This window comes from Scyliorhinus canicula, chromosome 2, assembly GCF_902713615.1.
Source record: "Scyliorhinus canicula chromosome 2, sScyCan1.1, whole genome shotgun sequence".
NCBI lineage: Eukaryota > Metazoa > Chordata > Chondrichthyes > Carcharhiniformes > Scyliorhinidae > Scyliorhinus > Scyliorhinus canicula.
In genome coordinates, this window is record NC_052147.1 from 224133207 (window position 1) to 224160185 (window position 26979).

Consider the following 26979-nt stretch of genomic DNA (forward strand, 5'->3'; position numbering starts at 1 on the left):
GGCCATGGTAAATTTCACCTTGGTGTCCAAAACAAAAAGTTACTTGGGGTTACGGGCCTAAGTATTATGTTCCTTCTGAGGGTCGTGCAGACTCGATAGGCTGAATGGTCTCCTTCGACACCATAGGGATTCTATGGCTTCTGTGACTGAGCAAGCAACACCTCTGAAATAAACTCTGACAACTGGTTAATGACGTACGTTGTGGCAACTCAGTTAACTTTTGTTTGTACTGTGAGTAAAAGTAAAACCCCAGAAAACATAACAGCATTAAAAACAAAGTTGGCGATGAGGATGTTTTTCCAGCGGAATGTCAGGACAAAAACAGCCAAATGAGGCAAAGATGGATCTTCGAGAGACCACTCCACCATCCATAAATGTGCACGTTCATTTTAGAAGTGATATAAAGGGGCGGCACGGTGGCACAGTGGTTAGCATAGCTGCCTATGGCGCTGAGGACCCGGGTTCGAATCCCGGCCCTGGGTCACTGTCCGTGTGGAGTTTGCTCATTCTCCCCATGTCTGCGTGGGTTTCACCCCCACAACCCAAAGATGTGCAGGTTAGGTTAAATGTGCAGGTTAGGCCACGTTAAATTGCCCCTTAATTGGAAAAAATGAATTGGATATTCTAAATTTATATAAAAAAAAAGAAGTGATAGAAAGCACTCCAGTCTATTTTAAAAATGTTTCTCCCCGACTGCAGCCCGGGAGCGCTTGGACAGTTGGAGATGGGAAAAGAGAAAGTCTTTTCAACAAGAGCGTCGACTGCTGTGCCAGTAGATCTGCGCCATCAGTTAGCTCAGAAAAAAGGGACCACCGAGAAAAGAGAAAACCAGGAAATAAGGGGTTAGGCTGTAAAGAAGCGAGCTATAGAGTGAAGGTAGGGAGTTTTTCCAGCTGCGCGCCTTCGCAAGTCGTGGGCTGTAGCGTCAGATGCTCGAACTCGGAGAGAGCGAGATTTAGACTTCATCGACATAGTCAAAAAGAGGGTGAACATATTCCACAATTTGGAGCTGTACTATGGAGACTAGCCAAGAATTGTGAGCTTGGATTGACCCTTGAGGACATGCTGCGAGATTGACTTGCGTGTGGATTGAGAAATGAAACAATCAGAGATGCTTGCTGACACAACACTCGCTAACGCAACGCTCAAACTGTCTGTTGAAATAGCACTGTCTATGGAATTAGCAGCAAAAGAAGCTTCCAAAATTGGAGCTGGCGAAACAAATAAGATGAAAACTGAGAAAAGAAGATCTCTCAGCATGCAAGCATGCCACAGGTGGGGTATTCTCCACAGGAATGTTGGTGTCGAGAAAACAAATGTCATAATTGTGGCATGAAAGATCCCATAACAAAGGTGTGCTGAGCCAGACAAAATCCTCAAACTTTGAAGATGGGGAAATGCAAGAACGCACCCAAATCTACTAAAGAGTATACAGAATGACCAAAGGCAATGAAAATTCCCAAGAGGACATGATATTTACAGAGATCAAAGAACAAAGACTTGGTGCATTATCAATGCAAGGTGATACACAGAGATTTTGGGTTGATCCGAAACGAAATGGGAATTAAATTAAAATGGAAGTAGACGCGGCAGCTGCTATATCTCTTATCTCGGACGAGATCCGGATCTGAATATTTAATTGAGCATAATTGCTCCTCTAAATACCTGGACACTGGATTCACCTGGTGCCCGAGACTCAACAGTCGCACCTGAGATTTCACCAGGTCATCGTTTAGTACTGGTCCACACAAATGTGGACCAGGCGTAACACCACCTGCGAGTTTCCTATAGAAACACTGCACATGCAACAACCCAAAATCTGCCAGAAATCGTGTTTTTAAAATGGAAGTTGAGAACCAAGTTTGATTTACTCTCAGGCCATTGAAGCCAATGTTTGGGGACAAGGCACGGTGGCATCCAGGCATGCCCTCTAGCACCTGGACACTTTGGCACTCCCAGTATGACACTCTGGCAGTGCTGTCCAGACACCCTGGCAGTGCCACCCTATCCAGGGGCGCTATGAGGCTGGCAGTGCCAGGTTGCCTGGTTGCCACTGCCAGGAAAGGGGGGAATTGTAAATGTTGGGTAGGCCAGCGGGATTGAGGCTATCGGTCCAAATGGCACCCCGATATGCTGATGTAAGTGCGGCCCAGCCTCCCGAAGACTAAACACAACAGCAAAGTGTCATTCAATAGTAGGATGTTTCTTGGCGCTGGAACTGCCGAGAAGCACCGCGCTAAATGCGCTGTTCAGCAGACTTTATCTACAGTCCACTGAATCGTGCCCTTTGTCATTTTTTGGGTGAATTGTGCCCACTGTTTCTACCTATGAGCGATCTGCAGAGATGGTCCCGCATTTTATTAGTGCATAATTTTGCGATTAAATGCAAGATCGGAACAACATGCAAATGCCGATGCTCTATCACATTTACCATTGTGGGACAATGGTGGAGTTGTGGATAGTGCTGAAGGATGTTATAGGTTACAGAGGGACATAGATAAGCTGCAGAGCTGGGCTGAGAGGTGGCAGATGGAGTTTAATGCGGAAAAGTGTGAGGTGGTTCACTTTGGAAGGAGTAACAGGAATGCAGAGTACTGGGCTAATGGCAAGATTCTTGGTAGTGTAGATGTGATGTGGAGATGCCGGTGTTGGACTGGGGTGAGCACAGTAAGAGGTCTTACAACACCAGGTTAAAGTCCAACAGGTTTGTTTCAAATCACCAGCTTTCGGAGCACTGCTCCTTCCTCAGGGGAATCCTTCCTCAGGAAAGAGCAGTGCTCCGAAAGCTGGTATTTGAAACAAACCTGTTGGACTTTAACCTGGTGTTGTAAGACTTCTTAGTGTAGATGAACAGAGGGATCTTGGCATCCAGGTACATAAATCCCTGAAAGTTGCCACCCAGGTTAATAGGGCTGTTAAGAAGACTTATGGTTATCTAGCCTTTATCAGTAGGGGGATTGAGTTTTGGAGCCATGAGGTCATGCTACAGCTGTACATAACTCTGGTGCGGCCACTCCTGGAGTACTGCGTGCAGTTCTGGTCACCACATTATAGGAAGGATGTGGAAGCTTTGGAAAGGGTTCAGAGGAGATTTACTAGGATGTTGCCTGGTATGGAGGGAAGGTCTTACGAGGAAAGGCTCAGGGACTTGAAGTTGTTTTCGTTAGAGAGAAGAAGGCTGAGAGGTGCCTTAATAGAGACACATAAGATAGTCAGAGGGTTAAATAGGGTGGACAGTGAGAGTCTTTTTTCCTCGGATGGGGATGACAAACACGAGGGGACACAGCTTTAAATTGAGGGGTGGTAGATATAGGACAGATGTCAGAGGCAGTTTCTTTACTCAGAGAGTAGTAGGGGTGTGGAACGCCCTGCCTGCAACAGTAGTAGACTCGCCAACTTTAAGGGCATTTAAGTGGTCACTGGATAGACATATGGATGAAAATGGAATAGTGTAGGTCAGATAGGCTTCAGATGGTTTCACAGGTCGGCGCAACATCGAGGGCCGAAGGGCCCGTACTGCGCTGTAATGTTCTATGTTCTAAAGCTAATTCACAGGAGAACTATGTAAACTATGTGTAATTTTCCGAGGTAAATGATGTACCTATTACTGCACCTCAAATGCAAAGACACATAAAGATCCGGTGATGGGGAAGGTCATGGATGTGATCTTGAAAAGCATATCAGTGGATAAACGGGAGAAATCTGGAATTCAAGCCATACCAAACAAAGGAACTTGAATTAATGGTACAAAATGGAATATTTGTATGGGTGATCGATCTGCTTGCGGAATAAACTGCACAAAGGATATCCAGGATTTGTACTTATGAAAGAGCTCACAAGGGGTTATTTTTGTTGGCCAGGACTCGACTCATAGATTGAAGAAAGATTAGGTCGATGTCATTTAAAAAAAATTTAGAGTACCCAATTTTATTTTTTCCAATTAAGGGGCAATTTAGCGTGGCCAGCCCACCTACTCTGCACACCTTTGGGTTGCAGGGGCGAAACCCACGCAAATACGGGGACAAGGTGCAAACTCCACACGGACAGTGACCCAGAGCCGGGATAAAACCTGGGACCTCAGCGCCGTGAGGCAGCAATGCTAACCACTGCGCCACCGTGCTGCCTAATTAGGTCAGTATCATCCTACTGCTTGGATACGAAATACTCCACCTCTTCAATCACTTCACCTTTGGGATTGGCCAAAGCAACCATGGCAAAGAGAACATATCAGTTCCCCGGGACCAATTGAAGGATATCGGGGCTGGTTTCTCCAATAAAGGGGCAATGGCCCGACGCTGGCGTTTCACACTAGACTTCCCAGGGAGTCCGCGCATTAGCACAGGGCGCCTCATGTGAAATGGCAGTCTTGGAACGTGGAGCGGCATCAAAAATGTAGGCCAGCCCGAGATCGCACGCCCGCGGATCCGTGACGCCTGATCGTTCCCTGGTCATCCATGAGGCTTCCCCTGGTGAACGATCCCCCCGCCCCACCACCAGGGCGTCTGCGGCCGATAGGTGGCTAGAACCACGACATCGGGAACTCAGCCAGTTGCGCGCGATGAATCGCGGAGGGGGAGGGCCTCTGTCAATGTAGTTCGCGCGCGATTCTCGAGCGATTCTCTGGGGACCGGAGAATCGCAGGAGCGGCGCCGGTCCGAATTTCCGGTTTGACGACCATTCTCCGCCTCCGTGCCGGATGCGATTTCGGCGCAGAGGATCAGAGAATCCAGCCCATATTTCTTGTCCTAGTGGATCCCATTCCAAATGACCAGAAAAGACAATTGAATGTCACCATGAAGTATTTGCACAGGTTGGCACACTGGAACAACTAGTCAGCGATAATAGGATTTAAAAGGAATTTGTGGACTACCTTCGAAACTATGGAATACAACATATAAAAATTGCTCCTTATTATCCTTCCATAAAAAGATTGGTGGAGAGGTTGGTACATTGAAGAATGCCATGATAGCAACAAAGGATGAATGACCATCAGTTTTTTAAAAATATTTTTTATTCTCCTCCTTTTTCCACATATTCTCCCAAATTTACACCTAACAATAAACAATAATTAGTAATGAATGTAATGTCAATCCCCATATCAATAACAACAATCCTATCTTCCCACCAACCCCATTAATTGGCCCGCATGTTAACATAAACAAATGACAAAAAGGAATCAGGAATCACCCATAGTCACCATTAACACATACAGTCCCCCTCCCCCCAATCCTCCCAGCCCCCAATCCCCCCAATGTTCAATGTGATCCAATTTTCGAAAGTGCATAATGAATAACGCCCATGAATTGTAGAAACCCTCCATCCTTTCCCTCAGTTCAAATTTGACTTCATCAAGTGTTAAGAATATCAGCAGGTCCCCCCGCCACACCAGGGCACAGGGTGGAGAGTTTAATCTCCATCCTACCAAGATCCGCCTTCGGGCGATCAACAAAGCGAAGGCTACAACATCTGCCTCCTCGCCCGTTTCCAACCCCGGCTGGTCTAACACCCCGAATGTGGCATCCTGACGGCCTGGGACCAGTTTCACGTGCACCACTTTCGGGATTACCCGCAACATCTCTTTTGTGAGGGCCACGAAGAATCCAGCATGAGCCTTCAGGATACAAAAAAATAACATTTATTTGCAATAACATATATATACAACAGCAGCAACTTCCCTTGCAGCTAACTCCTCTCTCTCTGCTGGTTCCAAACTGGACAGCTTTATTTATGCAGGGAGTCTGCTAATGATTTATCCGCCCCCCTCATTGGGGAAGCTCATACTCCCATAGGATTGTGGGATTGTTATTAGTCCCCAGCCAATGGTAAGCAGGCAGGTTATAACAATCTCCTCCCATTAATACTCCAGCTTTGGACAGAACCAAAACATATGAACATGGTTTGCGGGCCCCCCCCCCCCCCCCCCCCCCCCCCACAACGTTCACACCCATCCTCTACACCCTCAAAGAACCGGCTCACCCTCGCCCTTGTAAGGTGTGCTCTATACACCACCTTCAGTAGTTGTAACAGCCCCAACCTCGCACACGAGGTGGAGGGGTTCACCCTCCAGAGCACCTCACACCAGAACCCCTCCTCCATACCCTCTCCCAACTCTTCCTCCCATTTTACCTTGATCCCTTCTAGCGGCACCTTCTCCTCCTCCAAAATAGCCCCATAAACCGCCGATACTACCCCCTTCTCCAGTCCCCCTCCTCCAGTAATGTGGATGCCGGCTCTACTGGGAAGCTCTGTATCTTCTGTGGTGAATCACAGTCTGTGTTATTCACACTGTCATTATATATGATGTACTGTGTCTGTGTAAGCTCGGTATATGAGCAGTTACGCGGCTCTGCCCCTAGGGGGAGATGAGAAGTATGTACAGGGCTCCACATTTGGCTCCGCCCATAGCTCCTCCCACTAACCGGAAGTATAATGCCTGGCAGTCTGAGCCTGCCTGCCAGTTCATCTCGTCGCAGGTAGGCTCAGTTGTAAGATCATTAAAACCACTGTTCACTTCCAACTACATGTCGTGTGAATTGATGGTCACATCAATTTAATGATCTTAGGAAACAAGAAGAAATCGATAAGAAGAAATCGAAAAAACAACTCAAGAAACAACTATGGAATCAGCCCTCAAACCTGACCGACTAGAACTCGACCCGCAGGCTGCAGAGGCAAGAGAAATCTTCCAGCACTGGCTCAGATGTTTTAAGGCCTACCTGGCTGAATCAAGTACTCCAGAAACTTCAGAGGAGCAAAAACTCAGCCTACTGCACGCAAGGGTGAGCCACCGTATATCTTCTCAACTAAATGGTACCAACTCGTATACGGGGGTCCTAGCTATGCTAGATCGAATGTACGTGAGGCCCATCAACGAGGTCTACGCGCGCCATATTTTTACGACCCGCCGCCAGCGCCCCGCGGAGTCGTTAGAAGAATTCCTGCGGGAGTTAAAGATTTTAGCTCGGGACTGTAATTATCAGGCTGTATCAGCCGAACAGCACATGGAACTTGCCGTTAGAGACGTGTACGTGGCAGGCCTCAGATCGAATTATATGCGCCAGCGGTTGTTAGAAAAAGGGGCCCAGAACTTAGGGGACACGGTAGAACTAGCTACCACTTTGTAGGTCTCATTCCGCAGCCTCGCCTCATTCCCCGCGGACCAAGCGACCCCATCCTGGGCCCCCGACCAGCGACTGCCCCAGGCCTGCGCCATGCGGCCACCCAGCCATCACGCAGCCCCAGTGTGCCACTTTTGCGGGCAGCCCCAGCACCCACGGCAGTACTGCCCGGCCCGTATCACGACCTGCAGCAGCTGCGGTCACAAGGGACACAACGCCCGGGTCTGCCTGGCGTAACAGGCCTCCTCTTCTAACTCCCCCGCAGCCCAGAGCACCCGTTTCCAGAATCAACAGGTCCGCAGGCCCCGAAATGCTGCGGCCTGTACTCCGACTCCGCCCCCAAATGACACGTGCGACTCATGGGGGCCGCCATCTTGGCAACCCCCCTCCATGCGGTCGGCCACGTGCGACTCATGGGGGCCGTCATCTTGGGCGCCATCTTCCACGCCGCCCGCCACGTGCGATCAACGGGGGCAGCCATCTTCTTCCAACTCAGAAATTCGACTAGAAGATTACAAACTCAGAGGGCAGTCATCACGGGGCCACTCCAGCACAGCTGATCGAGCCGCCGACTACCCGCAACTCAGTGCAGTGACACTGGACCAGTCGCATCCAAAGCACCTCCGCAACTCCATGATGACCGTTGAAATCAACGGAGACAGGACACCGTGCCTCTTCGACTCCGGGAGCACCGAGAGCTTCGTACACCCAGAACTGGTTAGACGCTGTTCACTCCCTATTTTCCCTGCACGGCAAACGATCTCCCTCGCTTCGGGCTCCCACTCTGTTCACTTCCAAGGGCGCATCATCGCGACCCTAACGATCCAGGGCACCAGCTACTCAAACTTCCAGTTGTACGTGCTCCCTGAACTCTGCGCCCCACTCCTACTGGGACTCGATTTCCAGTGCAACCTCAAAAGCCTCACACTCAGCTTCGGCGGGCCCTTGCCCCCACTCACTATTTGCAGCCTCGCCACCCTAAAAATCGACCCCCCTCCACTCTTTGCCAACCTCACGCCTGACTGCAAACCCGTAGCCACTCGCAGCAGGCGATACAGCCTGCAGGACAGGGTATTTATCAGAACCGAGATCCATAGGCTCCTACGTGAGGGGATCATAGAGGCCAGTAACAGTCCCTGGAGACCTGGTGGTCGTCAAGACTGAGGAAAGATTCCGAATGGTAGTGGACTATAGCCAGACCATTAATCGGTTCACGATCCTTGATGCGTATCCCCTCCCCAGAATTGCAGACATGGTGAATCAGATCGCCCACTATAAAGTCTTTTCCACGGTGGATCTGAAGTCTGCATACCATCAGCTCCCAATCCGCCCGGAGGACCGCCACTTCACGGCATTTGAGGCCGACGGCCGCCTCTTCCACTTCCTCCGGGTTCACTTTGGCATCACTAATGGGGTCTCGGTGTTTCAACGAGCAATGGACCGAATGGTAGACCAGTACGGGCTGCGGGCCACGTTTCCGTACCTGGATAACATCACCATCTGCCAACCACGACCAGCAGGACCACGACGCTAACCTCGATCAATTTCTCCAGACTTCCCAGAAACTCAACCTCACGTATAACACGGAGAAATGCGTTTTCCGCACGACCAGGCTAGCCATCCTCGGCTAAGTCATGGAGAACGGAGTCCTGGGCCCCGACCCGGACCGGACTTTTAGGACTCCCTCTCCCTCATTGTCCCAGGGCCCTCAAACGGTGCCTGGGATTCTTCTCGTATTATGCCCAGTGGGTCCCTCGATATGCGGACAAAGCCCGCCCACTATTTAAGGCCACACTCTTCCCTCTATCGGATGAGGCTCGTCAGGCCTTCACTCGTATCAAGAAGGACATTGCCAAAGCGGCCATGCGGGCGGTGGATGAATCCGTCCTTTTCCAGGTAGAGAGCAATGCCTCAGAGGTCGCTTTCGCAGCCACACTAAATCAGGCTGGGAGACCAGTCGCCTTTTTCTCCCGAATCCTCTCCGCTTCAGAACTTCAACACTCCTCGGTCGAAAAGGAAGCACAAGCCATCGTGGAAGCGATACGTCACTGGAGGCACTACCTCGCAGTTAGGAGGTTCACCCTCATCACCGACCAAAGATCGGTTGCCTTTATGTTCGACAACTCTCAAAGGGGCAAGATCAAAAATGATAAGATCTTACGGTGGAGGATCAAACTCTCCACCTACAAGAACGATATTATGTACCGACCAGGGAAGCTCAACGAGCCCCCAGATGCCCTGTCCCGCGGCACGTGCACCAGCGCACAAGACGACCGCCTTAAAGCTATTCACGATGACCTCTGCCACCCGGGGGCCACCCGGCTCGCCCACTACGTCAAAGCCCAAAATCTACCTTTCTCCACAGAGGAGGTGAAAGCCATCACCAGGGACTGCCCGATCTGTGCGGAGTGCAAACCGCACTTTTATAGACCAGACAGGGCCCACCTGGTCAAGGCTTCTCGGCCCTTTGAACGCCTCGCTATCGATTTCAAAGGGCCAGTCCCCTTGACCAATAGGAATGTGTATTTCCTGAACGTCATCGACGAGTTCTCTCATTTTCCCTTTGCTATCCCGTGCCCCAATATGACCTCCCACACAATCATTAGGGCCCTGCATAGTATCTTCACCCTGTTTGGTTTCCCCAGCTACGTACACAGCAACAGGGGTTTGTCCTTTATGAGCGACGAGCTGCGTCAGTACCTGCTCGAAAAGGGCATTGCCTCGAGCAGGACTACAGCTACAACCCCAGGGGGAACGGGCAGGTGGAGAGGGAGAACGCGGCGGTCTGGAAGACCGTCCTACTGACCCTCCGGTCCAGGAAGCTCCCCACCTCCCATTGGCAGGAAGTCCTCCCCGACGCGCTCCATGCTATTAGGTCCTTCCTATGTACGGCCACCAACCAGACCCCTCACGAGCGGCTATTTGTTTTTTCCAGGGGCACTACCACGGGGGTTTCACTCCCAGCATGGTTAAAAACACCGGGCCCGGTTCTCCTCCGGAAGCATGCCCAGACTCACAAGACTGACCCACTCATAGAGAGAGTGCTCCTGCTCCATTCGAGCCCACACTATGCATTTATAGAGTACCCTGACGGCCGTCAGGACACTGTTTCTCTCCGGGACCTGGCACCTGCAGGATCCAACTCTTTGACACCACCGCCGCTGAGATACCCCTCACACTATACCCCTCCCAACCCCCGCGCCCGGCGCCCCCATGCCTGCAGTTCCGCTGCCCGTGCTCTGCGCCCCCGCGCCATTGGGTTTCCGGCGCTCCCCGTCACCAGTCGAACTAGTCGGATATGAAGCTCTGACCGAATCACCCCCGGAGTCCACCATGGTCCCCTCGCCGACCGCCACTGCCCAGCCACCAGAAGAGGCTGCAACCCCGGTGCTTCGTCGATCCCAGAGGACGACTCGGCCGCCAGATCGTCTTAACCTGTAATTTATAACCTGTAAATTGTAACTTGTAATTCACAATTAGGAATTGGTAGACACATCACCCCCCGCTGGACTCAATTTTTACAGGGGGTGAATGTGGTGAATCACAGTCCGTGTTATTCACACTTATTATATATGATGTACTGTGCCTGTGTAAGCTCGGTATACGAGCAGTTACGCGGCTCTGCCCCTAGGGGGAGATGAGAAGTATGTACTGGGCTCCACACTTGGCTCCGCCCATGGCTCCTCCCACTAACCGGAAGTATAATGCCTGGCAGTCTGAGCCTGCCTGCCAGTTCATCTCGTTGCAGGCAGGCTCCGTTGTAAGATCATTAAAACCACTGTTCACTTCCAACTACGAGTTGTGTGAATTGATGGTCACATCATCTTCTTTATGGCAAAGTCTCGAACCTGCATGTAACTTAATATTTCTCCCTGCTCCAAGCCATATTTCGCTCCCAGCTCCTTCAATCCCACATAACGACCCACAAGAAATATCTCTTTTAGTGTCCTAATTCCTTTTTCCTCCCATCTCCGAAAATTTCAACCCCACTTCCCTGGCTCAAATCTATGGTTCCCCTGAATCGGCATTTCCCTTGACCCTGCCCCCAACCCAAAGTGCTTTCTAAACTGCCTCCAAATTCTAAACAAAGCTTTTACTACCGGACTCCTTGAGTATCTCTCCGGGGCCGTCGGCAGCGGCGCTGTCGCGAGCGCCTTCAATGCCGACCCCCTAGACAAACTCTCCTCCATTCTGACCCAATGGGAGTCAATCCCTCTGACCCAGCACCATATCTTCTCCACATTCGCCGCCCAGTAATAATACATCAGGTTCGGAAGACCCAAATCCCCAGCCTGCCTTCCTCTCTGTAGTAGCACCTTTTTAATTCTGGCCACCTTCCCTCCCCACATGAATGAGGTAATCATCCCTTCAATCTCTCTAAAAAATGCCATTGGCAGGAAAATCGTCAGGCATTGAAAAATAAACAGGAATCTCGGCAGCACATTCATTTTAACTGCCTGTACCCGACACACCAGTGACAGAGGGAGACCACCCCAGGTTGCCAGATCAGCTTTCACCCTCCCCACCAAACTAGAAATGTACCTACGGAGCCTCTCCTAATATCGAGCAACCTGCACCCCCAGGTATCTAAAGTGAGTCGCTGCCTTACGGAATGGCAGCCCCACCCCTGCCCCGAATGACCATTAGTTAAGCGAGTTAATAGGTTTCTCATTTCCTATAGAAACAGTGCCCATATGACAACCTAAATCTCTCAGGCAATGTTGGCCCATAACATTCTGCATCATTCGCGATCTGCACGTAGAATACCTTTAGTACAGAAGGAGACCATTTGGCTCATTTGAGTCTGCACCGGCCCTCCGAAAGTGTACCCTACCTAGGCCCAATCCCCTCGCCCTATCCCCATGGCCCTGCAACCCAATTAACTTTTGGACATTAAGGGACAATTTAGCATTGTCCGTCTACCTAACCTGCATATCTTTGGACTATGGGAGGAAACTGAAGCATCCAGAGGAAACCCACGCACACACTGGGAGAATGTGAAAATTCCACTCAGACAGTCACCTTAGGTCAAAATTGAACCAGGGTCCCCGGCGCTGTGAAGCAGCAGTGCTAACGACTGTGTCATGGTTCCGCCAGTGATGCACGGCATGATGACCTCGAAGTGCGGGCGTTCAGACATCCACGTCAGAAGAGTCCGGCCTTTAAACACCTGGCCGTTTATTTTTATCTGCTTGAAGCCCTGCGCTGCAGAATGATAAATCCAGCTGCAGCGCTAACCTGGGCCACTGAACCGGATTTCTGATGAGTTTTTACACCTTTTTATTTACACGGAAAATTTTCAGCCAATCAGAGGCAGATGACATCAGGAGACATATTTTTGGTAGGTTAATGTTTTATACTATTAGTGTTTAGCATTTATAATTTTTTTAAAAACGCAAAGTGAAAGGAAGATTCTTTTTTAAACTTTGATTTTCATGAGGCTGTTACTTCCATTAAAAAGGTACTTTACTGTATAAAGTGAGTTTAAAGTCACAAAGTGAAAGAATAATTTGTTTTTAACTTTGGTTTGTCAGGAGGCTGTAAATTCCAATTAAGGAACTATGATGTATTAAATTTAGTGATCACTCGCTAACATGTGTGATGTCCACCTAAGATACTCCATGCTAATGGTCATTAGTTCTGTGGTTCCGTGTGTGGCTGGTGAGCTCGATCCTCGAGCCGTATCTTCAATCACTCACTTGACAGGGGCTTCCAAAAGCTGGCACCGGTCCTTGGACACTTAAGTTGCGGGGATTCCCTTTCTCAGGCTCCTTTTTGGGGCCCCTTTTTGCCGTCAGGTATTCTCGAAGAATTGTGACCCTTCAATCAGGAGATTCCTCCAAGTAGGTCTCTTCTGAGCAAAGGTCTCCCCGGCAATGACTCTATGTTCCATTTCTTGAGGTCAGCATTCAAGGTGTCTTTGAAGAGCGTCCTTTCGTTTGGGATCTTTCCTTGAGCTGGGTGAAGAAGATTTGCTTACATGGTTGGGACTCTGACATCCCAAGCATATGGATGGCCCAATGGAGTTGGTTTTGGATGATCATGGCCCCATGGTGCTATTAACTCCTTCAAGGATACTAATGGGTGACTGTGTGGTGTTTGTACATTCTCCCCATGTCTACATATGTTCCTAGTGCCACAGAATTCCTGCAGTGCAGGAGGCCATTCAGCCCAGCAAGTCTACACTGATTCTCTGAAAGAGTACCCTACCTAGACCCACACCCTGCCCTATCCCCAGAACCTAACTTGTACCTCCCTGGAACTAAGGGGAAACATAGCATGGCCAATCCACCTAACGCACACATTTTTGGCCTATGGCAGGAAACCAGAACTGTTACATGGACCGTGACAGCAAAAAGCCATGGGGCGCTTTTAAAATCTTATGACCATAATCTAAATTAAAACATGAACATTTTTAAGCATGCCAAACGTAAAATTACATCATAGAATTTACAGTCTAGAAGGAGGCCATTTGGTCCATTGAGTCTGCACTGGCCCTTGGAAAGAGCACCACCACCATGTCCCCGTAACCCAGTAACGCAACCTAACCTCTTTGGATACCAAGGGCAATTTAACATGGCCAATGCACCTAACCTTAACATCTTTTGGACTGTGGGAGGAAACCGGAGCACCCAGAGGAGAACATGCAGATTCCACACAGACTTTGTATCGGACAATGACCCAAGCCGGGAATCGAACCTGAGACCCTGGAACTGTGAAGCAACTGTGCTAACTACTGCGCTACCGTGCGCCCAATAATAATATATAATATAAATATCTAATAATATGGTGCAGATTTAAATAATTTCACAGATTTAAAACAACCAAACCTATGTTCACTTCTAACTAATCACCTTTAGTCATAAAACAAATTTAAAATTACTTTAAAATAATTAACAATAGTAATGCTTGTTTAAAAGAAAGAGCAAAAAAAACCTTTTAAAAATAGCCTACATACCTTTAAAATGCTTTAAATTGTTTAAATGTCTACCCTCAATGCGTGTTACTAAGCTGGTTGCATCATAAATGGTGGGGTTGCATTACTCCTGCGCCATGCTGCAGCCCACGCAGTCTTGGGCACTAGAGGCCCATCATTGGAGCGGAGGTAGCACAGTGGGCTAAACAGCTGGCTTGTAATGTAGAACAATGCCAGCAGCGCAGGTTTAATTCCCGTACTGGCCTTCCCAAACAGGCGCCGTAATGTGGCGACTAGGAGCTTTTCACTGTAACTTCATTAAAGCCTACTTGTGACAATAAGCGATTATTATTATTAGGTAAGTGCGCACATTTCACTTTCGAGAAACCAGTGGCATCCTGTCGCTAGCAGGAAGTTATGGGCCATCGATTTGCTCTTACCGCCTGGCACCACTACCATTGTAGAGCGACAACAACAAAATCAAGTTACTCCCTGTGAACAGATGTCAAAACCAAGAGTTTATGAGCAACAAGAAAGAGGTTTTTTTATTAATTTAAGGGACATACTCTTCACTGATTAGGTGTATATTTATTGCCCATCCCTAGTTGCCCTTCAGAAGTTGGTAGTGAGTTGTGTTCTTGAACCGCTGCAATCCCTGAGATGTAGGTATTATCATCAGAATGTCGCTTTAAGAAATGTTTAAGAAATGGCTGCTTATATTACTGCAGTGATGTCAGAGTGTGGTGGAGTTGGGCTGTCTGTCAGCTTTTTACTTTTGTTTTAGGCTGTTTGCTGCAGGGTGTGTTTCAGTTTCGTTTTCAGTGTTGGAACTGAAGCCAGACCAAGCAGGTGTACTGCTGTTCTCTCTGCCATCAAAAGACTATCTCTTGATCATTTGGTGAATTCAGAATTATAAATGTTCTCAGTAGTGAATGTAAACCTAATGTGCTTCTGTTAAAAGCTGTTTCTTTTGTCTTCTGGATGTTGTTTAGGAAGTTATTAAGCATTAATTAGTGTTGTATTCAATGGGGGTTGTATTTGAATTAATGGTTGCTAAGATGTGCACTATGTTTTAAAAAGATTAATTTGAGTTCATAGAATAAACATTGTTTTGCTTTCAAAAATACTTTTCCATTTCTGCTGTACCACAGCTGTAGAGTGGGCCGTCTGCTCCCCATACCACAATCTATTAAAAGTTGTGGGTCAGGTGAACTCCATGATACACTTTGGGGTTTTCTAAACCCTGGCCCATAACAGTACACCCACAACAGTACACCCACAGTCCTGTTAGACTGGGAGTTCCAGGATGTTTACCAGTGACAGTGAAGGACTGCCGATAAATTTCCAACTCAGGGTGGTGAGTGACTTGGAGGGGAACCTCCAGGTGGTGGTGTTCCCAGCTACCTTCTGCTCTTGTCCTTCTAGATGGTTGTGGTGGTGGGTTTAGACGATGTTGCATAAGGAACCTTGGCGAGTTACTGCAGTTCATTTTGTAGATGGTACACACGACTGCTGCTGTTCATCAGTGGTGGAGGGTTGCATGTTTATTTATGGAAGGGGGAGCAATCAAGTGGGCTGCTTTGTCCTGGATGGTGTTGAGCTTCTTGAGTGTTGTTGGAGCTGCACTCATCCAGGCAAGTGAAAAGTATTCCATTACACCTCTGACTTGTGCCTTGTAGATGGTAGAGAGGCTTTGGGTGGGTTAGGAGGTGATTTATTCACTGTACGATTCCTATCCTTTTTAGCCCTAGTAGCCACAGTATTAATACGGTTACTCCAGCTCAGTTCTGATCAATGGTAATCCCCAGGATGTTGATTGTGGGGGATTCAGCGATGATAATGCCATTGAAAGTCAAGGGGAGATGCTTAGATCTTCTCATGCAGGAGATGGTCATTGCCGGGCACATGCGTGGCACGAATGTAACTTGCCAGTTTTCAGCCAGGTCTAGCTGCATTTGGACATGGACTGCAGTCTTCTCTGTATCAGGTTTCATACCACTATCTGACAGCAGATGGCTCACATACTGCACGTGATTGACCTGAATTGGCACTTTGCAGGGTTGAGCTTCAAACTGAGATCCTGACTTTGTTTAGGACACAATGAACACGCTCATCATGTTCAGCAAAAGTACAACCCTGGATCATCAACTATGATTCCATATGGTTGATCTGAAAATAGCTGTTCCATGCAATTCTGAAAAACTTCACTGCCGGTGGAGACACCATATGGCATTCGGATAAAATGGTGTCTGCCTACCGGGGACGTGGAAGCCGTCAATCTTGGGGAAGGCAGATCCAATAGGATTTTCCAAAATCAGATTCTCATACTTAACACACTAAATACTCTTGCTTGTGGCATGTCTGAGATGACCTGTTCTACTGTCTTCATGGGATGACGTGTCCTGAGCAGCGCTTTGTTTAAATGTACTGGGGTGATGCATATCCTGACCGTACCATCCTTTTTCACTGTGGCCACCATTGCCGTAACTCATTTTGTGGCCTCTTCCACAGGGGTAAATATGCCCATTTCTGTCATCCGATGCAGCTCATTGATGACATTCTGCTTCATTGCAATAAGTATCCTTGTTGGCACACTAATTGTTGGTGTGACCAAGTCATTAAATCTTAAATGGCTTATAACAGGCAACTTGTCAATTGTCTGACAATACAGCATGTCACTGTACATTGTCATTTCCGGCATTTGCAGTTGCACAGCGGGGACTTCTGGTCCAAGTTAAATGACCCCTAATAAGAAGCAGTCCCGAATCCTAGTAGTGGTTTGAGATTTTGGGCCACAATGTGTAAGTTGTAGTTTCCCTGTACGCAGCGAAGTGATGCCACACCCTTGGTGGGGATTATCTGTCCACCATAAGCCACGGGGTTGGACTGCTGGTTGGGATCCAGTGTTAATTCCTGATGTATTTCTCACAGTTTGTTTTTGGATAGAACATTGCACTTTCCCCATGTTGATTTTGACTTTTAACTGGTGTTGGTCGAGATCATTTGTAGTGTAGTATTTCTCCTTTTTGAGTGGCCGATTCCACACTTTCACAATAAAGTATGAATGATTGGTACTGTAATTTACTCATTCTAGTTACACGCCTGTCGCTGGGAAAGCTACTGGCAGGGGTGCTGCTGGCATAAGAGAAAGGCTGCTGTAATTTGGATCTGTAGCATTTGGCAAAGCAATTTCATTTGCCACAGTGATTACATATTTTCCAAAGGTGAAGTATTGTGTCCTGCTCGGAGGGTGCTGGCCACTGCAGTTGGTGCAGGAAACCCCCTGAACCTAAAATACTTCAGTGGCCCGCTGAAATGGTGACGTTTCCACTGAAACTCTTTACGCCGTGCTTCAGAATGTTCATCAATTGTTCATACAGGCTACTGGCTGAGCAGTTGATGCAGAGATCCCACGGTACTGCAATACTTCTGTTTCCCTCCTAAACTGTGCTGCTTCCCTCCTGAATTTGCTGTTTGATCTCTCGGACTGCTCGTTTAAAATACACATTTCTAACACAGACTGTAAAGTCAGGACCTTCTGTTTCAGTAACTGTTTTCAGAGTACATTGTTTTCTATGCCTCTTACGAACCGATCTCTAACGAATTTGTCAGTAAACGCTCCAAATACACAGTTTTTCTGCTAAGACCTTTGGTGTGTCCACGTAGGACTGAACAGTTTCTGATTAGTAGAATGGAAAATGTGACCGTCTAAAATCATGTTTTTAAGCAGGGAGCTGTAGGATAATTGTGGAGTCCTCCATACCTTCTTCCAAATTGATTTTAAACAATCTAAACTTCACGATCGCAGCAGAACTTGCTAAGTTCAGCAGAGTATAGAGTTGTACCTTTTTGTGTTTTTCAGACAGCGCTGCGCCACAGAAGATGAACCATTCCTTTTTGAATCAGTCCCAATTGTCCACCTCATTCTCATCGAAGGGAAGTCAGCCTTTGTTTCAAAGTCCCTGTGCCATACTGCCGGCCCTGACGCATGTAATTCTGTGTAGCCCGCTAAATCAACGACTGCACACAAGGGACTGTCAACAAGTGGGAGGTTTATTGACTAATTATACAAACTCTTTATTATCACATCTACTCTGCCTGAGGCACTGGGGAATTCTGACCAGCTCTACCCCCATGACGGTCCACCGTGACCGCATAGTCACATAACAACCCGCTCAACAAAACTGATCGCATTTCAAATCCAAATAGAGTGGAATGCTCTGCAAGTAATCAACCTGCTACTAAATTTGTCAGGCCCATTTCAGGCATTTTGAGTGGCTGCTTACAACAGGTATTAGGCCATTTGCATATGTTAAGTAGGGGTCTAGTACCTGTCAAAAGATTCCCTATACCTGAGCAAAGGGAACCATTTGCAAAGTCAGCTTGCATGAAGGTAGATAGTCAAGTTATTGTGTGGCAATCAGGCCAAGAAACCAGAAGGTGGGTTTCATGAGAGACAAGCTTAGAAATACAGGAGGAAAGGCAAGAGCAAAACTTCTGAAAATGCAGGTTCAAACCTAGAAATAAATACAGCTTAACTAGTCTAGCGCAAAGTGGAGGTACAAAATATTTTTCCAACACACACATTGCCAGAAAAATTAAAGTACTTAATTTATTCTGTCATTTAATGACATAATTGCTAATTGTGGTACTGTACATTTATTAACATGACCAGCTCAAAGATTTTCAAAATTCTGTTGCAGTTCAATTTGTGAGCTGCTGACTGTACTCGTTTTTGTTTTAGGAATGCATAAAATTTAATGGAAGCTTTCTTGGAACAGCCTGTGGACAGCATGGCCCGTATGTTCCAGATGTTGTGTTCTGGTCAATTATACTGTTCTTTTCCACATGTACATTATCACATTTCCTGAAGCAATTTAAGACCAGCCGGTACTTTCCTACTAAGGTACATGTTTTTATTATCACAGCTCGATAATGTTTTGAAACGGTCTTTGGGAAAAATGCTTGACAATACTCTCTTGCTGAGGGAAGTAGAAGGTCTTTCAGTGATTTTCATCGTAGTTATAAAATGTACAAAATGCACAATGCTCAGTGTGACTCATATTTTTACATTATGGTTCCAAATAACTAATTCAAGGTTTTTCATGAACTTGGTGCCTCTTTCAATTTGCTGCTCATTAGAACAGAAAGCATTGCCATCTAGTGCATAATCAGAAGAATAACAGTTATTTGAAAGCAAGTGAGGCTTAGAAATTGGAGATATAATTTGGAGATATAATTGCCAGTGCTTTTAAATTAATTTTAAGTTTTGATTTGCTTCTTGGCAATTGAATGAATTGTAGTCAGTCCTATTTGCTGAGCTAGCAGATTGAGGTCATGAAATTTGTTTCATTCGTGTGTGGTCTTTCAATGCTTTTGAGTGCCTTTTGCTTCCAAAGCCACATCGTTGGCATGTGCCTGGCTTCAGACGGCATCACCCCGGCACAGGAAGCAGGTTGGACTGGCAGGCTGACAGCCAACAAGGACATTGGCAGGGAGATATTGGTGGGAACACACACGCTGACATTTCAAGAGGGGACAGTGGGTTTGTGCTCCATGGCACCACTATCATGCACCCTAGGCAGCATGTCAGCACACCTAGTCATCTGTCTGAGGCCAAGTTGCTGGACTGCTATGACACCCTAAAAGTCCCTTTGAACATCGGTGTTTACATCCATGAGACAAGTCTAGCAATGAGCTGAGCTTGCCTCTTTAGTCTGAACTTCCACTGCAATACCCAAATGTTAAGACAATTTCCCTTGTGCTGCAATTTCTGTTCAGTGGCTTCTCTTGAGGTGCAATGGAGGCTAAGACATTGGCCATCAGAGAGTATTGTTTTCGATCCGTAATTGTGCGAATGGAATTTGCCATCACTCTAGTTCTGGAAGGAATGGTCCCGTGGCTGCAGTCGAAGGCAGATTAGATAAAGAGAAACCATCATCTGCGATGGTTTCAGCCTCACTGCTGGCCAAGACCTCAGTGATGGCTATACCAATGATGACAATCATTTCCTCCATTGGGGTAAGGGCATGCCGCTGCTCCTATCTCCTACTGGTTAGTTTCTGCTGCCTCTGGTTATGTACCACATTGATCTGCAAAAGAGAGGAAAGTGTATCAATATGTGGTGCAATGTGTTTGAGTGGCAAGGCTGCCATGATTGAATAGCTGACCATGTGGGCAAACAATGCAACAAAGGTATGGGGGTGAGGTGAAATTATGAATGTCAAGCATGTGCAGTAATTGATAGAGATTGCTGGTAGGTGAATGATGAGTTGTGGTCCATGGAACAGTGTGTAAAGTTAGTGATGCAGTTTAGTCAGACATGGCATTTGAAGATGTAATCATTGACCTTGACTGCTTGTTTGAGGTCATTGAACATTCTGTGGAAAATGCATCTAGTAATTGGGGTATGCATTGACCGCCACATTAACCTGGTCAAATTCCCTTTACAAAGTTTGTTTGGAGGGTCTATCACAAGAAACTCTAGGTGTGAATCACTGTGCCCTGTTTCCATTATCAAATGTTCCCCATGTCATAATTGTTTTGAGAATGACTTCCAGCACTTGCTCCAGCCACATGCACTGTATTGTTAAGAGGTGCAAACTAATTTTAGTGCAGGCTTGCTTTAACTTCTGTTAACTTCTACAATTTTCACCCACTGTACAGGCATTGCAATCCTGTTTTTAAGATTCTTTTGTGGTATTTCAGTCTTTCATGGCTGCTGAAATGCTGTTCTCCTCCACCATGACTTGCAGAGAAACAGCCATGGCAAGAAGGACAGAATGGCATTGGGGTGCAGGAATTTCCAAAGTACTGCTGCACAGGCTGGACCCTGGGTTGCGAGAAAGCTCACTGCTTCTAGCGTGAGATGCTCCACCTCCAAACAAGTTATTAATTAGAAACATTTAAAAAATAAATTACACCTTGTTTGCGCATTGGGGGCTGCATTTTCCAGGAGTGGAAAAAAAGATATTGGAAAATTTCCGGGTCCCAAACCTGTCACTGAGGGAGGAGAAACATTCACTCATTGGGTTTTTTATGAAGTGCCCATTTAATTGGCCTGGATCCAATTAAGGATGGCTGGTACACTTTCAAGGCTGCAGGGTGAATCGAAGGAAAGGAGTGGAAGGTGCCAATGGAGGCACCTTAGGCATAATGAAATGGAAAGGTTTCTACAGTGTTATTTGTGGTAGGTTTTGTTGGGAGTTTCCCGCAGCCTCTGTCGGCGAGTTCCCCACCCACTATCTAACCACACATAGTCATTTTTTGGGTCCTGGGGAGTTTCTCCTCCATCAAGCCCACACAGAATTATTTTTATCACTGGGGAGCGGAACACGCTGGCCAGACCGGCTCCTCAAAGATCAGATCACCATTTTGAAAGGGTACCCCAATCTCCAAGTGGGCATGTGGATCTCCCACACCCTCACCCATGGTCAATATCACCCCCACCCCCACCCCCCATACACATGGGCATTATCTCCCCCCTCTCCCTGCAAGTGATGATACCCAGCCCCTTCCCCTTTCAGGCCATCCCTAACTCCCTTTTGCCCCTCCCCTTCCATGACTACCACCTTTCAGCCCCCTCCAAGCCTTCCAGCGGCCTCTTCATCCCACCCTGCACCTCCCCCATCCTTCAGACTCCTTTCCACCCTCCTTTCATAGGATGGCCTTGTCAGGCCCTGACTCTTGGCAGAGCCACCGTGACATCTGTGTACCCTGGCACTCGCACCCTGTCAGTGCTCCTGCTGGCTTTACACTGTGGCAGTGTCAAGGTATGTGCGTCCCAGGGGGTAACCCTGCATTGTCCCTGACCACACAGGGGCCTCCGACGGCTTGGGAGACCCTCCGGGTGGCGTTCTGCCTGGTCCAAGTTTGTATGGACCATTACTGAATGGCGCCCGACTGGGGATTCGCTGAGGTGGCCGGTAGATGACAGAAGCCTGTTAGATCCCAGGTCAGCATGTCGAAGCATGTTTTAAACCTACCTAGGCGTGCGAGGCTTGGTGCCGCTCAATGGGCAGGATCCTGATGGTGACACCTCGCAAGATCTGGGTAGATCTCGCGAGTAGTGCTGGCTGTCGGGAAGCCCGCTAGAGGCCACTCCCATTCGGGCGTAATGCGGCCAATAGATCACGACCCACTAACTTTTAAAAATTTTTAATGGAAAAGTAGTTATTGTAGCCAGGCTACCATATCCTCGGTCCCCACTCTCACTCCCCTCACGCTCTCTTTCACATGGTCTCCAGTCACTCACCTACTCTGATACCAGTGGGTGTGCAACATTGAAATTGAGGTCACCATGGCTTCACCAGCTCCAGGGCTCCAGAGGTCGTGGCTGGTTTCAAGGTGAGGAATGAGGTCACCCACCACCCAGCCTGCCAGCTCCAGTCACCACCCTACCCCCCACTGTCTCAAGCCTGACAACTCTGAGCACCCACCATCTATTGAATTTGCCTGTTGCTATGTGCAACCCAGCCAGGAATTGATGCAATAAAAACTCACTCGGCAACTGATGATGTGTTCTTCGCCCAATCTGATTGCTTCCCCCTTACATTGGCTGCGTATAGGCAGGCTGGATAAAAATGCCTGGGGGGATTGCTCCCAGCCCATGGGCCGAGTTTTGGCCAAACCTGATCTGGAGCCCTCATGATTTTTAATACCTCACGCTATTGACCCCAGGCTGGTGTAATATCTGATAGCCCAGTAGTTGGCGAGCAGTCAGATATGTAGTCTAAGGTTTTGGCACATGTAAGGTTAATGTGAGACTGAGCACAGTACTGCCCACATAGTGATGTCAGAGAGCACATGATCAGTATCCAGGGTCATTCCAGTATTGTACAGAGCTGTGTGTACCAGCAAGCATGGAGACAACCCCTAGCTTCTAACCCTTACTGTATAATTGTAAATAGTTCTAGGAGATGGTAAAGATCAAGTTAACTAACATATGATTATGAATGCTTCTTCGACCTACCGAACTGTACCCAACACCCTACAACAATTTGGTTGTGAGGAGAATCCAGCTGTAGAGAGGAAGGAGACCATGGCAGAAGTAGCTCACATTGTTCACTGTGGAGTCTGGAGGACTACCAATTCTTCTCTGGACCTACAAAAACAATTTGTTAGCTTTGTGGGGCTCACTGTCATACCCAGATCAATGTAGCCCAGGAGACTGGAAGAGGTTCAAAGAGAGGGTCAAAGTCCCTGGTCTGAAGGGGTAATTGAACTTTTGTCTCTTTTCCCTCCTCCCATGTCATTTTTCTGTTCATTCCTGCATGTTGGTGCAGTGTTCCATCCCCAGTCAATGTTGGCATCACTCCTAAGCGTATGTGAGGTGTCCAAACCTTGACTTTCATTTTTAGCTTTAGTCTAGACACCTAACTTACAAAATCCTTGCATTTGTTTTAACTAATACTTCTTATTCCCAGTATATAATTGAATCCTTTTAAAGTATGAGTGATAAGATTTACTTTCTTGTCACAGGTACGCTCAGCAGTCAGTGATTTTGCTGTTTTTCTTAGTATTGCAACTATGGTTTTAATTGATTATGGACTTGGGATTCCATCGCCAAAGCTCCAAGTCCCCAGTGTTTTCAAGGTAACATATATAATTAATTTTGCAAGTTACTTTAAAATGACATTTTCTTTATCTGTTTTTAAGAAATGGAACCAGAGACGTTTACAGCACACAAATGATCATTAGACCCATAGATCTGACTTTTTCCAGGTGGTAGAGGCAGGTTTGGAAGTCGGGGTGCAGGGAAGGTACCAAGAAACTCTTTCAGAAATACTCCACATTACTGTCTCGCATCCAGGTGATCTTACCAGGTGCAGGCTGAGATTGCTCTATAGACATTGAAGCTAATTAAGACCATAAGACATAGGAGCGGAAGTAAGGCCATTCGGCCCATCGAGTCCACTCCACCATTCAATCATGGTTGATTTCAACTCCATTTACCCGCTCTCTCCCCATAGCCCTTAATTCCTCGAGAAATCAAGAATTTATCAATTTCTGTCTTAAAGACACTCAACGTCCCGGCCTCCACCGCCCTCTGTGGCAATGAATTCCACAGACCTGCCACTCTCTGGCTGAAGAAATTTCTCCTCATCTCTGTTCTAAAGTGACTCCCTTTTATTCTAAGGCTGTGCCCCCGCGTCCTAGTCTCCCCTGCTAATGGAAACAACTTCCCTACGTCCATCCTATCCAAGCCATTCATTATCTTGTAAGTTTCTATTAGATCTCCCCTCAACCTCCTAAACTCCAATGAATATAATCCCACGATCCTCAGACGTTCATCGTATGTTAGGCCTACCATTCCTGGGATCATCCGTGTGAATCTCCGCTGGACCCGCTCCAGTGCCAGTATGTCCTTCCTGAGGTGTGGGGCCCAAAATTGCTCACAGTATTCTAAATGGGGCCTAACTAGTGCTTTATAAAGTCTCAGAAGTACATCCCTGCTTTTAATTAATTCATTTAATTAAAGGCTATTTTCCCCCAACTTCGTAACTTCCCTGGCATTGTACGGGCCCCCTGCTGTATCGGGGATCCAGCAATGGATCGGAGTCAGCTTCGCAGTGGGACGGCTGACTTCCAACTCAGTCGAGGGTTTACATTTATTTGCTGACAGTTATTCTCAAAGGAAATCTATCCCCAAGCAGTGAGCAATTTTGAACTATGTTCTGCTGGAGAAAGAGCATGAAAGTTTAATCTGGAAAATTAAATTAAAAATGAAGAGACAACACACATAGAAGACAGTGAGGTTCGTAAGCTAAAATCTGAACAGACTGCGTAGGATTTTCTGGAACGTCACACCATCCGGATCTTCCGCTACCGCCCAAGACCATCCCCCCACTTGGTGGGTTCTCCGACGGTGCGGATGAAGAGAAACGCAAATGGGCATTGACTTCAGTGAGACTGGAATATTACACCAGTGGACATAGGCGAGCTGCGTCGACCGCTGTAAAACCCACCGCCACAATGAAAAATCTCCTCCTGTCGACGGAATTTTTGGATTATAATTATTGTAAGAAGAAACGTGGCGAAAAGATTGTAAAAATAACCTTTCATGGATATGGATTCAGCAGTATACTATTTCTGAGATGGACTTGTGAATTTAACTGGACAATGGGGGGGGATAATTATTGTGTGTATTGAATGTGGTAAGATAGCTATAAACACGGCAAAAAGATTGTAAAAGTAACCTTTCATGGATATGAATTCAGCAGTATACTATTTCTGAGATGGATTTGTGAATTTAACTGGACAATGGGGGGGATAATTATTGTGTATTGAATGTGGTAAGATAGTTATTAAGATATGTAACATATTGTGAGTTTTAATATTTTAACTGGGATAGGCGAAAAAGTATCAGGAGAGTGATGTATATTCATTTCTTCCTGAAGGGAGCTGGTTTGAAAATTCAATCCATAAGCAATATGTTTTAGAATATAACATTTAGCTTTAAAACTACAGATTTAAGGAGATAATTTGGGGCTCTAACAAGATCATAATGGATGGCATAAGAATACTCCCTGTGACTTAAAAATAATTGACAGATTAAGGTTTTCCACTTGCTGGCCATGGAGCAATCTCATTTCAACAAAGTTTTTCTCATAGTTATAAACTTAGCAAGTGATCTAAATATTTAGCAAAATAATCTACAGGAAAGGAGGAGAATAATATACTCTAAGATGTGTCAAAAATTGACCATTGCAAATATTTTGATTTTGATTTTTGACATGATTTTTCTTGTTATAGCCAACTAGAGATGACCGTGGTTGGTTAATTCATCCTCTGGGTTCAAATCCATGGTGGACAATAATAGCAGCTTTTATTCCAGCCCTACTTTGTACTATACTAATCTTCATGGACCAGCAGATCACTGCAGTTATTATAAACAGGAAGGAACACAAATTGAAGGTGAATGTGGACATGATCTTTGAATTAGCAACAAATTTTAATCACTGTTATTTTTAAATGCATTGTCTGCTTTATGTTTGTTAGTCTTCTGTGTGGCATATACTTGATTACATAGGCTAAATTGGAATATGTCATTACCTTTACAATGATAAGCAAGCAAGTTGATTAAACTCTATCACAATGTTGGTGCATCGTGGATGCTACAAAGTTTATGAAATGATATTTTTTTCAAATCTTCAGGCAAAATCATGAGCACCTTGCTTCAATTTCACTTTATTTGTATCATTTCCCGATTTAAGTGGGCTGTGCTTCTGATAACAACCAGGAGCAGGAGTAGGCCATCTGGCCCTTCGAGCCTGCTCCGCCATTCAATGAGATCATGGCTGATCCTTTGTGGACTCAGCTCCACTTTCCGGCCCGAACACCATAATCCTTTATTTCTTTATTATTCAAAAAACGATCTATCTTTATCTTGGAAACATTTAATGAAGCAGCCTCAACTGCTTCACTGGGCAGGGAATTCCATTGATTCACAACCCTGTGGGTGAAGCAGTTCCTCCTAAGGTCAGTCCTAAATCTACTTCCCCTTATTTTGAGGCTATGTCCCTTAGTTCTGCTTTCACCCGCCAGTGGAAACAACCTGCCCGCATCTATCCTATCTATTCCCCTCCGTCTCCCACACTCCCCCCTCCGTCTCCCACACTCCTACCCCCCCCCCCCCCCCCCCCCCCCTCGCATCCTTCTAAATTCCAACGAGTTCAGTCCCAGTCTACTCAACCTCTCCTCGTAATTCAGTGCCCTCAACTCTGGGATTAACTGAGTCAATCTCTGCACACCCTCCAGCGCCAGTAAGCCCTTTCTCAGGTAAGGAGACCAAACTGAACACAATACCCCAGGTGTGGCCTCAGTAACACCTTATACAATTGCAGCATAACCTACTCGTCTTAAATTCCATCCCTCTAGCAATGAAGCACAAAACTCCATTTGCCTTCTTAATCACCTGCTGCACCTGTAAACCGAATTTTTGCG

The 26979-nt window shown here is 46.8% G+C and overlaps 1 protein-coding gene across 3 annotated transcripts in view; it reads left to right on the forward strand.

Moving 5' to 3' along the window:
* LOC119961978 (sodium-driven chloride bicarbonate exchanger-like) overlaps positions 1 to 26979 on the forward strand; it is a 466097-nt gene that overhangs the window by 356642 nt on the left and 82476 nt on the right. For all 3 annotated transcript variants that reach the window (XM_038789664.1, XM_038789662.1, XM_038789663.1), the window contains 3 exons: positions 18779 to 18940; positions 23515 to 23628; positions 25789 to 25950. In XM_038789664.1, coding sequence (XP_038645592.1) covers positions 18779 to 18940; positions 23515 to 23628; positions 25789 to 25950 — 438 coding nt within the window. The remainder of the gene's footprint in view (positions 1 to 18778; positions 18941 to 23514; positions 23629 to 25788; positions 25951 to 26979) is intronic.